Source organism: Rhopilema esculentum, chromosome 2 (assembly GCF_057945365.1).
Source record: "Rhopilema esculentum isolate cy_ngs chromosome 2, ASM5794536v1, whole genome shotgun sequence".
In the NCBI taxonomy this organism is placed as follows: domain Eukaryota; kingdom Metazoa; phylum Cnidaria; class Scyphozoa; order Rhizostomeae; family Rhizostomatidae; genus Rhopilema; species Rhopilema esculentum.
The window spans coordinates 4,705,259-4,718,945 of record NC_142816.1 but is presented as its reverse complement, the minus strand read 5'-3'; the positions used below and the strand labels follow the sequence as shown (position 1 = coordinate 4,718,945).

Genomic DNA, 13,687 nt, shown 5'->3' with positions numbered 1-13,687 from the left:
TCCAGTTATCAATGTGTGCACCATATTTGATTACGATGCTTTTCTGGAATTGGGAGATGTTCAAATTTGGGAAACCAAAACAGTTTTCGAGCACAGTTCTGGTTTGGACATTTTTGCCTTTGTTCATAAATTCAAGTGCCAACGCATTTATTTACTCGTATTACAATAGACCGTTAAGACAGTATCTTGTGCAAACATATTCCTGTCTGTTTCGATTCATTCCAAGGAGAATAGAGACAAGAGATAATTCTACCGAAGAAGGAAATCCCAAAAAGACTAAAGAATCCGACTTATAAATTTACGAACGTGAATTTATGAAATTTATGACATGTAGTTAAATAGATTGAAGTTGCTTGCATTGAAATAGAAACTGCTGTATCAAATCTAGAGGATTGTTCGTTAAGAAGTTTTATTTAAACTTGGAATTAAATCGTTCCCTTGTAAAATCAATCCTGTGTGAGTCAAGGTTTATAAGCCTTTTAAGCCCTCTCAGCGCACCACCCTGAAACCAATCTAATATGCCCAGACGAGCATTTAAATATCGTGATTATAGCAAAAAAACCAATCTCATAAACAAGTACGTCGTTGTGTACCGTAAGTTTAGTTAACAACCAATTAAGTGCCCATAGTCAGGACAGGCCATTGGAATTGAGACACGTGACTATACTTAGGATAGCTAGCGTTCCTTACGGTCCCTTCCGTGAAACAACAGTAATCATTTTTACGCATTATCGATATCTAACAAATCGATTTTGCTAGGGAAAGCACCCTGCTGCGGTTCTTACGCAAGTTGCAATTTGCTAAAGTTGTAATTTTAATCAATGCTTGATGGTAACCATGTCTTTCTTTGTTGTCGTGAAGGGTTCAAAATTTCCGACTGACAAAGGGTCAATTCTAATTTTGTATAAGGGCCTAAACTTTAATAGTTTTCTACCAACAAAACCTTATAAATTGTCTCGATAATAATTAGTCAGCTGTATGATAAAGTTGTTAGATTTTGTGAATTTGGAAGATCGAGCATAAAGACTGTTAGTTTAATTAGCGCATAAAAACATACGTAGTCCAGAAATCAGGTGATAATTTTTCTCCTTTTACGACTTGCCCATTGCTCCTCAATCTTATCTAAATTTACGTTGTCCAAAATGTCTTTCTCGCAAGTTAGAATCATGAGGTTGTTTAGTCTTTCACAGGGGCGGCGCTAAGAAATTCAAAGGGAGGGGGGCTCGAGTTGATAGAATTGTCAGACTAAAGGACCATCTTTTGAAAAACGCATTAAGACGATTCACCATATTATATGCCTATTATGTTACGGGGCACACATTATGCTAGCGGTACCTTTGAAGGGGCCGGCGGGATGTTGGCGGAGGCCTTGGGGATATTTGAAAGAAGTGACTTCCTTGCAAGCGAAGCGAGCGGACAATTTCCACAAGCACCCTTTTTAGATAAGCTTAAAATACATTTCAGAATATTTCTTGCAGGTATTTTCTTGCAATCGTTTAAAACATTTCGTTATTTTCAAGGCATGCTCTTATTACGCTTAATAAATTCAAGTCTCAAAATTGAATTCATTATTTTTTTATGCCCCATAGTCCTCGGCGTTCTCCTTGGAAATTAAGCAACTAAAGGATGTGTCGGATTATTCTTATCTTTAAACGTTTTCCTTTACTCTTTTTATTTGCTTAAAAAAACATATTTGCAAAAAAGGGGGGAGGGGGGCTGAAGCCCTCAGCTCTCCACCTGCCGCCGCCTATGTTTCATCCGTCGATATCGAACGGAGAAAGTTCTTGACAAGTCATGGGAAATGTACTACGTGTCTTTAAGCATTACTGTTAAATATTATTCAAAAAATTCTATTTTTTATCCCGTTTTTAGGAGAAATTTGATGGAATAATTACGACACTATCCCCATTACGACGACTGTAGTTGAAAATACTTGCATTTTCATACAAAACTACGTTTTTTCTGAATTGCGTCGCCTCTCACCTTTGACTCATATGCCTTTTACCAAACAAATATTTTCTTTTGCACTTACACGTACCTTTCTTACACGAACTCTTTGAGCTACAGTTCACAAGGCCATACGAGTCAAAACTTCAATTTTCACAAATGATTTAATTTTTTTCCGATTAACTTAGCTTTCTACCAACAGCTTTAAATTTTCTGAATGTCCTCATATTTTCCGATTGGATAACAGATTGGGGGGGGGGGGGGGGAGTAAGATGATAGAACTGCGTTTTCCAAGATCGTAATAAACGTATAAAAGTGCAAATATCAGAAAAATGGTGAATCTAAGAAGAAAACTTTTTTCAGATTTGAAGTAAGCATCGAATGAGCAAAAGTTATTTTTTGTGTCAGTTCTCCTTTAAAGGAAATTGGGCTGAGACTGAGTTTGCAAATGCAAATGGAACGCACATGCTGTACGGAAAGACGCATAAAAATTGCCAACCTTTTCAACTTCGCGACCTCAAACCGCATGCGCAATAGAAAAGTTACCCTGGTTCAAACCTCTTTCGCAATAACGCAAAATTCTTTCAAGTCAGCCTGGGCCGAGTCAGCCCGGGCCGAGTCAGCCCGGGCCGAGTCAGCCCGGGCCGAGTCAGCCCGGGCCGAGTCAGCCCGGGCCGAGTCAGCCCGGGCCGAGTCAGCCCGGGCCGAGTCAGCCCGGGCCGAGTCAGCCCGGGCCGAGTCAGCCCGGGCCGAGTCAGCCCGGGCCGAGTCAGCCCGGGCCGAGTCAGCCCGGGCCGAGTCAGCCCGGGCCGAGTCAGCCCGGGCCGAGTCAGCCCGGGCCGAAACAGCCCGGGCCGAGTCAGCCCGGGCCGAGTCAGCCCGGGCCGAGTCAGCCCGGGCCGAGTCAGCCCGGGCCGAGTCAGCCCGGGCCGAGTCAGCCCGGGCCGAGTCAGCCCGGGCCGAGTCAGCCCGGGCCGAGTCAGCCCGGGCCGAGTCAGCCCGGGCCGAGTCAGCCCGGGCCGAGTCAGCCCGGGCCGAGTCAGCCCGGGCCGAGTCAGCCCGGGCCGAGTCAGCCCGGGCCGAGTCAGCCCGGGCCGAGTCAGCCCGGGCCGAGTCAGCCCGGGCCGAGTCAGCCCGGGCCGAGTCAGCCCGGGCCGAGTCAGCCCGGGCCGAGTCAGCCCGGGCCGAGTCAGCCCGGGCCGAGTCAGCCCGGGCCGAGTCAGCCCAGGCCGAGTAAGCCCGGGCCCACTCAGCCCTGGCCCACTCAGCCCTGGCCCACTCAGCCCTGGCCCACTCAGCCCTGGCCCACTCAGCCCTGGCCCACTCAGCCCTGGCCCACTCAGCCCTGGCCCACTCAGCCCTGGCCCACTCAGCCCTGGCCCACTCAGCCCTGGCCCACTCAGCCCTGGCCCACTCAGCCCTGGCCCACTCAGCCCTGGCCCACTCAGCCCTGGCCCACTCAGCCCTGGCCCACTCAGCCCTGGCCCACTCAGCCCTGGTTTGTTTTGAAAGAATTTTGCGTTAATGCGAAACAGGTTTGAACCAGGGTAACTTTTTTACTGCGCATGCGGTTTAAGGTTGCGAATTGGAAAGAGCGCTATTTTTCCCTGCGTCTTTCCGTAGAGCATGTCCTTTCTATCACTGAATTATGGTATCTTCGAAGACTGGCCCGCCATTATGAACAGTGAAAGGTTTTCATGAGGAATGCACGTGCATTCATAAAGTCAGTTTCAACACAATTTTCTTTAAGACTATTGATATTTTCCTTCTCTGTTATGTTCTTATGATAGCCCTAATTTTATGGCCTGTGTCCCAGACTCCTTACTTGAAAGTAGAGGGTCTGTGTAACCGAGAACAAAATCCCGTACGAGCGTTTTCCTAGGATCTATGGGAAAATTAATTATGCGTAAATTATGCGGCTTCTACATGATTTAGCATAAGTGAGCAATGGCGTAAACAGAGCGTTGTTTGCTGTGATAGTTTACGCATTCAAATAGTTAAAAAAATGAATACGTATTCATACTCTCTATTTTTTGCCCTTGGGATAAGAACCTATTATATTTCATCACACTGAAACCGGTTCTTAATTACATGGTGCATAATTTAGGAAAAACAGCCTTTAGGTTCTTATTTTTGTAGGTTCTTATATGCGGGGATTTACTGTATATAGCGCATAAAGAAATGCATGTATGACATGACAGACAATCAAACAGTAAAGTTCACTATCTTGAGTGAGCTTCGTGAAACATATTTGCAAAATCAAGTAAGACCTTGTTTACACGAGAGAAAATTGAGCGGTTCCAAATATGTCATTCTTGCGTTCCAAACGGATCCACTCCAGGGCCCCAGGATTGATACAAGGGAGGAGTAACATGCGCAGATTATATAGCACTTATAGCAATGTACACATGAAATGACAGACAGGCAAACAGTAAAGTTCAGTATCTTGGGTGAGGATCGTGAAATATATTTTCAAAAACAACTAAATATCTAACGGATTGTCAGTGATATTGCTACAAGAGCACAGATTCTAACAAATCAAAACTGTTACAAAACTTCAAATCCTTTGACTACAAGTTTTATTGCATGAACTTTTAATGATACGAGTCAGGCCTTTAATTTCTAAGTGTTACTGTTTATATTTTCATTAGCATTTGCGGCGACTTTCATTGTTGGTTCAATTGAAATGCAAACTGTCTATATTAATTTATTTTGTCAACAGGATAAATGTGAAGTGTTTTATGCATTAAGATTCTGGTCTAAATGAAGTAATTAACTGAGAGTTTCGTCGTATTATGATTGTAATTCTAATTATGCCGATTGCTCTTCAGAATTTGGTTTTTAATAGAGTTGGTGGTGGTAGAGGCTTGTTAAATAAAGTTGTAATCGTTCTTCTTAATTACCTACTGCTATATTCAGAGCAAAATATTCTTCTTTGCGGATTCAGAACTCTATTATTCATCACTGCATGGTAAAAATAAAACGTTTAAGATATTCAGGAACCCGAAGCGGTGGCAAATTAAGCGGCATCAACGTGAAAGATTTGCGAATTCTACGACCATTTCAGCTCGCATGCCTAGCCACGGAGCATAACACGAGGATAGAACTTAACAGCACACTTCCACTCTTTAGGCTTGAGGAAACAGTCCTCCCTTCAAAGGCAAGTTACAGGATAATTTTTGCTCATAAAGGTGGACAGTAGGCAAATCTCCGCGCTAATGTACGTCAATGAAGGCTAGAAACCTTATATCATTCCAGGAAATGGGAAGCAAAGTATAGATTCCTTAGAAACAAACAAGCCACAAGGGTCTTGCGAATCTAGCATAATTTAGAAACCCTTTTTAAGGCATCTAAACACTGGAAAAACTTCAATGGAGAAATAATCTAGAATCTTTTTTAATAATCAGCTAAGTATCGTCAGTTAACTTAATCTACAACCAATTCCATAAATGACTTATCACCAACCTTTAGTAAAAGACTAAAAGAGAGAACTTGAAAAAAGCAACAACTTGAAGTCACTTTAAGGTTACGGTAAACGTTTTTGACACGATATTTGGTTTTCTCTCCCTGAAGGCCAAACTATTAACGGAATCGGATTAAACTATACATCATACGATGCACAAGAATGTCGTGATTCCGGGCAGATCAAAATAATTGGCAAATATTGTAAAATGATACATTCCAGGCACATTTATTGCTTAAATGACTGTTCCACCTATAAAAGCTATTTTGTACCCTGGCATTTGAGGTATCAAGATCTGACTTATATCAATAGAAAGCGCAGATCCTAAGCTACCAAATAGTGTCTCAAATTTTCTAAATTCTTCCTCCCCTTGAAACTATACCCTGTCAAAAATTGAAAAATAATTTTTCTTCCCTCCCAAAGCTGTATATAAAAGACGGACCAGAGCAAATACACAAATTTTCAGATACTTTGCTTACCCGAGATATGTCCTGGCTGCGTGCAAAGTTTTGGGCCATTCGATTGGTTCCTTGGGTCCAAAAAAGCTTTTTCGTACCTGTATGTAGAGAAAATGGAATTCTAGAGAAAATGGGGTTTTACTAATTGCACTTGCAAGGGACACTAGTGTAATCCGGGTCAAGTCACTTGAAACCACAGTGTAATCCGGGTCAAGTCACTTGAAGCTTTAAGATCATTAAGCCTGTTTGAATAAACACAGCCATAGATGGGATACATATATGTGCCATGCGATATTGTGAATGAGACATGCGACCACAACTGCAAAGCAATGATAATCGGCTTAACAGGTCAAGAGATTTTCAGGCCTCAAATAAAAGTTTTGATAAGGAAATTATTGAAACCTTCGTTTAGATGGGATTTTCTCCATTTTCAAAATACCTGTTAGTTTCAAATTTGGTATCATTCTGTGCCTTGAAATTACGGCTTCTTGAATGAGAAATAATCGAAAAATGGAAAAATGGAAAAATGTTTACTGTAAGCTTAAAACTTTGTGTAGTTTGCAAAAATTTGAATCTCCAGGCATGAACACCATCAATAAACAAAACTTCAAATGCTGTTTATAATTTTCGCCAGGAACAATAGAATAACGGCTATTAAGGGACACAAGCTACAGACTGGGTCAGGAAAACTCAAAACATTAAACCTATCTATCCGTCTTGGCGATCTAAAAACAGTATTGCTAACGAGGCCGTGAATAATTTCTACTGAAGAAATTTGGATTATGAAATGAATGTGGAGCGATTATCTGCAGTTACAACATGAGCGAAAAAGTTCACTGAGAAAGCTGGAGCACTTCATCAACTACTAATTTGTATTTAACTTTGTTGTAGCAAATCATGTTCTGAGTTATCACATTGCATTGATTTTTTGTGTTTCCCGGTGAGACTCAGGGGTGGGTTTGAATTTTAGCCAAGTTTGGTGCCATAGAGGTGACAAAAAAAAGATTTCTACGAACGAACCTCGAACACTGAAATTCGTACCAGTATCAGGTAAAGTTGCAAAAACACCGAAGCATTATCTAAAATAGTTAGAAAATATATTTGATTTATCAGTAGAGAAACGCATACCTGGCGGGTAATCAATAGACTTATCTGAAAGCTAGCCCTCATCGAAACGTCTATGGTTGAGAATCAAAACTGAATCAGGTAAATGCAAGCAAGGCGAGATCCATACTTTATCAAAACCGCAAATACCCCTAGATTAACAAAGGGAATGAAAACGCGACAAAACACAAACCTCACCCTAGCTTTATAAGTCAAGTCCTCAGGAGGCCGAAAGACTCCCGCATTGTCCATTAACTGGTAGAGTAGATACAAGAAAAACGTGAGAAAGGAGGGCACATGAGACCATAATGAATAGGAAATAGTAAAAATCTCAAGCGAATTGTTTAAAGCTCAAAAGCCTTTCGATAATTGATTCTGGTGTAATTCCATTTAATCATCTTGCCAGCTTCAGCTTCTGCTTCAGTGCAACTAGACAACAAAAACTGTTATATTCTACGTGTTTTATTCTACGTGCACGTGATTGGCTGTCGGAATTTTTGTTGAGCTGGATGGAACATCCAATTCAAAAAATTAGCATCCTTAGCTATACTAATTACGATATATGATCACTATATTCTCAAATTTACAGGGATAAAGTTAAGAATTGTGAAATGAATAACGTAGCAAACAGAAAGTTAAAGGGCCTCTCCAGCCAATTTTTTGCACTTGCATTTTATTGGCTAATCTAAAGGAGTTGAACCTGCTGATCACGAATTCGTTATTTGTTTTTCGATTTTTTTTACAGTTTGTGAGATATAAGCTCTTGCATTTCGATAATTGAATTGAATTTACCGACAAAAAATTTTCGGTTTAGTGACACTGTGACGCAATTTTGACGTCACAGTGTATTTTGTTAGTCTCGCCTCAAACCGAATCGAACGACGGCGATTCGCAAATTGAACACTGCAAGTGATGGTACTCTCAGTTCTGTTCCACCGGCTTTTTAGTTTGAGCATTTCAAATGTCAATTCTGAAGCCTTTAGTTGTTCATCGTTTCTGGAGAACAACTGAAGTGTCAATTTCGATTAATTATACGCGAAGGAAGAGCTAGAACAGGAAGCCATAGCTTTGTGGGCCTACACAGGTGATGAAAACAAAGTCGTGACACAGCATGGACACATTCCGACCCGCAAACTTAGAATGATTGTAAACATTTTATATTTTCGATCCTAAAAAGCTCCTGCTCTAGATTTAGATGCCGTTATCAACGCGTGACCATGACTCCTTCACGATTCGGTGGAAGATATACGAAATTCATGGCGAACGAGGGCCTCACATTGTGACGTCAGAATGTCACAAAACTGATTCGGCTTTTGTCGTTTTTTTCTCGGAAAGGTGCAACTTTAAAGCCTTATAACTTCTAAACTAATTGGAATTTTGCAAAAACAACGACTTTGCCATAACACATGCACTAGATGCTAACTTTTTAGTCAATAAAAAATTTTTTTTTTTTGGCTGGAGAGGCCCTCTAAGGATAAAGATTAGCGAATGTGTTTTGTTTTAGAAACTTAGAGGATACCTGTTTAATGAGATGAGGTCATGAGAATGTTAAGAAATGAATGAGTAGAAAAATAACGTGAACAAGCTTATGCAGAGTGAATACAGATGTGTATCTGAATACGTTTCCGCTATTGAGCAATTAACACTCAGCTCTAGTATCTTGTTGCTGAGTGTTGTGCGTGAGTCAAATAACATAAAAAACTATTTACAACGAATTCAATCAATTTTCTTGACGAATAGCCACACTATCAGTCCGTAACAATAAGACCTCTCTCTAACTACTCTAGCAGAATGAAGTTACATTAACAATGCGTGACGTGGCCAACACGTCGAGGGCCTGGACCCTACAAAAGTCGAGTATAATAATACTTCAATACATGTTTATACTACTCCAAACAATACTCCAAACTTAAATGTATGTACGTGGAACGAACAATCCTCTAGATTTCACGCAGCAGTTTCTTTTTAGCGGCATCAATTTATGCAATTGCGTGCCATTGCTCTGTGAGACTATCATTTTGATAGCTGTCACTTCTGCGGTTGGTGCCTTGTACTGTGTTTATAATTTTATAAGCTAGATTCTTTAGTCTTTTTAGTATTTCCCTCTTCGTTAGGATTACCTCTTGTCTCTTTTCTTCTTGGAATGAATCGAAACAGAAAGGAATATGTTTGCACAAGATACTCTCTTAACGGTCTATTGTAATACGAGTAAATAAATGCGTTTGCACTTGAATTCATAAGCAACGGCAAAAATGTCCAAAACAGGATCGTGCTTGAGAGCTGTTTTGGTTTCCCAAATTTGAACATCTCCCAATTCCAGAAAAGCATAGTAATGAAATATGGTGTACACATTGATAACTGGAAAGAAAGAATGACTGTGACTGATCTTGCTAGGGCCATATCATGCCTGAATTGTCTAGATCTTGACTGTATATGGTTGTCATTTCCGTTGTACAACTTTTTCACACTGTTTCGCACATGGCGACAGACTATCGCATAACAGCTTACTAACGTTACTAAAATAGCCACATAGATAGCGAAAGACGCAAATTTGACTGCGTAGTAGACGTCACTGTTATTTGTTACAAGAATGACGATAAAAGCAAAAAGCAGAACACAGAAAATAGTACACATCAAGACGTACTTACGAACGGCTTGCCATCGAAAAAACAAGTCTTGCATCGGATATTTTAAAACTATAAGCCGTTCAATGCCGATAGCTAAGACAGTTGTAAAGTCTAACGAAAGAAAGGTGTAGGACAGAAACTGTATGGCAAACTTTGCCTTGCAGCTGCTATGTACCACTGGAGAGAGAATATAGGCACTACTTAGAGGCTTTAATAAACCACCAACTAACAGGTCTGTTATGCAAAGAAAAACGATCAACAACTTTGAGCCGGATGATTTAGATCGAAGTAGGCCTATAATCACGACACTGTTGGAAACTAAAGTAATTGGTATCAGAGCTGCATTGAAGGAGAACATTGCAAGTCTATGGGGTTTGGACAACTGAGACACATCTGGGGTAATACTTTTGCATGCAGGAACTGGTGCCAATGTCGTGTTCATTTTTATACAAAGTGTGTGTCAGGGAAGCACTGGTCTTGTATCGTCAGAAACAGTGTGATATTAACTTTTCTTTTCTCGTGATCAGTATCCGATAATGTCCAATCAATCTCCCTTGCATTAAGTTGACTCTCGTTCAAGGAAATGATTTTCAATTAAAGTTTGCCAGAAATCTGTGCTATACATGAGATGTAGATGAGATGTATCTTCACACTGAATCAATTGCTGCAAGCACAGAAGATGTTCTTGTTGTCCAGTCACACTGTAGCAGAAGATGGCATTTAGTGCAAATTTTCGTCGCATCGGAACTCAAATTGCTGTTCGTATTGCGCTTTTACAAGTCATCGACAACATTTGAACTGAAAAACGATTACAGCTTTATATAACAAGCATTTGCCACCAGCAACTCTATTCAAAACAAAGTTCTGAAAGGCAAGCAACATAATTAGAAATAAAACCGTAACATGACTAAATTTTCAGTTATTTACGTAATTTTCACCAGAATCTTCATTCACTGAGCTTTAGACTCAGTGTTTATGTACACAACACTTCATATTTAACCTGTTTACAAAAGAATTTGAAATGGACCATTTCCTTTTTAATTTAAGAAACAGTGAAAATTTTAGAAAATACTGTTGAAAATATAAACAGTTTCTCTTAGAAATTTATGGCCTGTCGTCCCGACTCATATCACTTGAAGTTTATTAAATAGAAGAGGTAGTCAATAGATTTGAGGTTGCTAACGGAGTTGCCTTGAAAGAGGTTGTGCTCTTGTCTCCATACCACAGCCAATTTGTAAGACATTTACCTTCTTTCACAAATGTACTTGATGATGCTCTCTCAAGTTATTTTATTCAAATGCGATATTCCAGAATGAGAATTTTTGACGCCTTCACCTTTCAAATTAATGTCAATCGTGAGATTGAACTTGCAAATTATATAAACACTGCTCCGTATATGTATAATGACAGAATGCATGGTTATTTCAAAGAAAGGAGTGACACGATATTGTAACCTCAAAAAAAGGACACAAGTCATTCAGCTTGAAGATTGCTTAAACTATCTTGGTACCTGGATATCTGTCACAAGGACATCAAAAGGCGTATAGGTATGTTCAAAGATGCATTTATGAAAGACATCTTGAGCAAACCAAAAATTAAATATAAAAGTGCAAATAAGAGTTTCAAACTGCTAGGTTCCGAAAATAGGCGTTTAAAAAAGGGAGTTGCTAAAACCGAATAAAAAGTGTCTTTACTAGTGGTTTACCTCTTAATAAGTTGCATTTTTTGCATCAAGTCGAGGGCTTTAGCACCCCCTCTCCATCGAAGATGTGGAAGTTTATAGAGCGACCAAAAAAAGCAACTGAAGTGTGATTTCTTAGACGCATGTGAAAATAGATTGGATATGATCAGCCTGCTCAACCCTGGCGACTCAACCCGGGCCGACTCAACCCAGGCCGACTAGATCCGGGTTCGTTTTGAAAAATTTAGTTTAAATGCAAAACAGGGTTGAACCTGGGTAACTTTTCTACTGCCCATGCGGTTTAAGGTCCCGAGTTGGAGAACGTGCCAGTTTTTTTCTGCATCTGCTCGTAAAGCGTGTGCTTTCTATTACCGGATTATGGTGAGCTTATTTTGGCATTGAAAAAGCAAACATTTTAAAACATATTGGCAAAAATTTTTCCTCCGACACTCCTCAGAGCATAAAACATCAATCCTCAGACACTCCTCAGAATAAGGGTCCGAAAGAAGACGATGAAATATATATACCCAGTTGTGGATCGAAACAGGCCAATCAGAAAAACGCAAGCACAGGACCGGTATAGTTGACCAATCAGTGCTGCGTGCCTAAAGAAAAATTACCACTAGATTCCAAGAGAGAAAACGAACTCCTTCTGTCTACACAATGGCGGCTTTTCTCGTTTGTGTGTAGATGGATTTCAAAACTGCTAGATGGAAAGACGACTTTTTTTCAAGTTCTGTACCACCAAAAACTTTTGATACGTTTATTATCTTGAGTGAAAATATATTTGCAAAATCAGCTAAATGTCTTACGGAGTGGCACTGATGTTGCTACAAGACCACAGGTTCTACCAAACTTCATATCTTTGACATCAACATCTTCAAAATATACTGCATGAACTTTTAGCGATATGAGTCGGGACGAATTCCTAAGCGTAACTATCAATAATTTTATTATTGTTTCCGGCGTTTTTCATTGTTCGTTAAGTCAAATGCAAACTGTCCACTTTCAATTTTGTTGTAAACAGGGAAAAGTGAAGCATTGTGTATATAAACACTTGGTCTGAAGCTCAATAAATGAAGATTCTGGTTAGAAAAACGTCAATTACAGATAATTTTGTCGTGTTACGATTGCTGTTCTAAATATGTTGCTTGTCTGAAAGAATTTGGTTTTGAATAGAGTTGCTGGTGGTAGATGCTTGTTTTATATGTCTGAGTAGTCTTGTTTAATCTGTCTTCGCGATTAAAAATACTTTTTTTCAAGGATAAAGAGTTAGAACAAAAGGCTTCCAGACCAGAGTTTCTCTATTGACTGTGGTTACACAGACCCTCTACTTTCAAGTTAAGGGTCTTGGACAGAGGCTAATTGCCGATCGAAACTAGTTTTTTGCAAACTTGAACATATAGGAAAGCTTGCAATTATATATTATCACATGATAGGCAAACACTAATGTAAATGACTGCGAGCAGAAGCGGACTGGCCCACCGGGACATTGGGAAATTTCCTTTTACAGGCTGAAAATCCTTTTACAGAACTAAAGATGATTTCAGTCATCAGTTGACCTGTTGAAAGCAGGACATTTTATAATATACTCAGTGATGGGGGAATTGCCCCGCCAGGCCTTATGAGTTCCCCCACCACTGACAAGCAAAGTTCTACTTTTACCCCAGATGCCAAGCCATTGTGGGGCACTTTCAAAATAATAAACATGATGCAAATGTGCTGGCCAAACATATAATATTATACTTTCTATCATCATCATGTTTTGGTGAAATGGCTCTACTACTGCAAATGCAGCAGTTGAAATAGCTATGCCTTCATTCGGATTTTTCGCTGAAACGTTTTAATCAATGGCGTAGAAAAGAAAGCATTAGAAAAGGGGGAGGGGGCATCGGTTTGAAGAGGCATCCTAACAAAGATTTCAGAAAGGTCGAGAAAGGTGGTTTATGGGGGCCTAACTACAATGATAGAGATACTTTTTCTGGCTTAGCTGCGAGCTGTGCCGTCAAGAGGTTTTGAAGGCACTGTGAAAAAACAGAAAGACGAGGTCTGCTATGAGCGAAGCGACCAGAAAATCGTTGGCGACTATGCCCTTTAGATAAGCAAAAATGCGCTTCAGAGTATTTCTTGCAGTCATTTTCTTGCAACCTCAGTCATTTTTCAAAAAATCTGTCACCCTGGACCTGCAAAAAACTTGAAAAACCTAAAAAATTTTCAAAAATAATTTTTACTCGGAATAATCTGAAATGTTTGAAAAGACGTTTGGAACACAAATTAAAGTGCTTTCGATCAATTCGCGATTAAAAATACTTTTTCAAGGATAAAGAGTTAGAACAAAAGACTTCCAGACCAGAGTTTTTCTATTGACTATGGTTACACAGACCCTCTACTTTCAAGTTAAGGGTCT

General features: G+C 40.0%; 2 protein-coding genes across 5 annotated transcripts in view; both read right to left on the bottom strand.

The window, feature by feature from the left end:
• LOC135695491 (PIH1 domain-containing protein 1) overlaps positions 1–13,687 on the bottom strand; it is a 179,264-nt gene that overhangs the window by 40,474 nt on the left and 125,103 nt on the right. The gene's annotated exons all lie outside the window — the stretch shown is intronic.
• LOC148960574 (uncharacterized) overlaps positions 1–13,687 on the bottom strand; it is an 86,663-nt gene that overhangs the window by 12,340 nt on the left and 60,636 nt on the right. The window contains exon 1 of one of the 3 annotated variants that reach the window (XR_016143951.1): positions 5,890–11,363. Coding sequence is in view for 2 of the 3 variants with exons in the window: in XM_089109749.1 (XP_088965875.1) it covers positions 5,797–5,966 (170 nt within the window). In the remaining variant the exon portion in view is untranslated. Of the gene's footprint in view, positions 1–3,351; positions 11,364–13,687 lie in introns of those variants that run through there. The other 2 variants (XM_089109751.1, XM_089109749.1) reach the window with 2 other exon arrangements.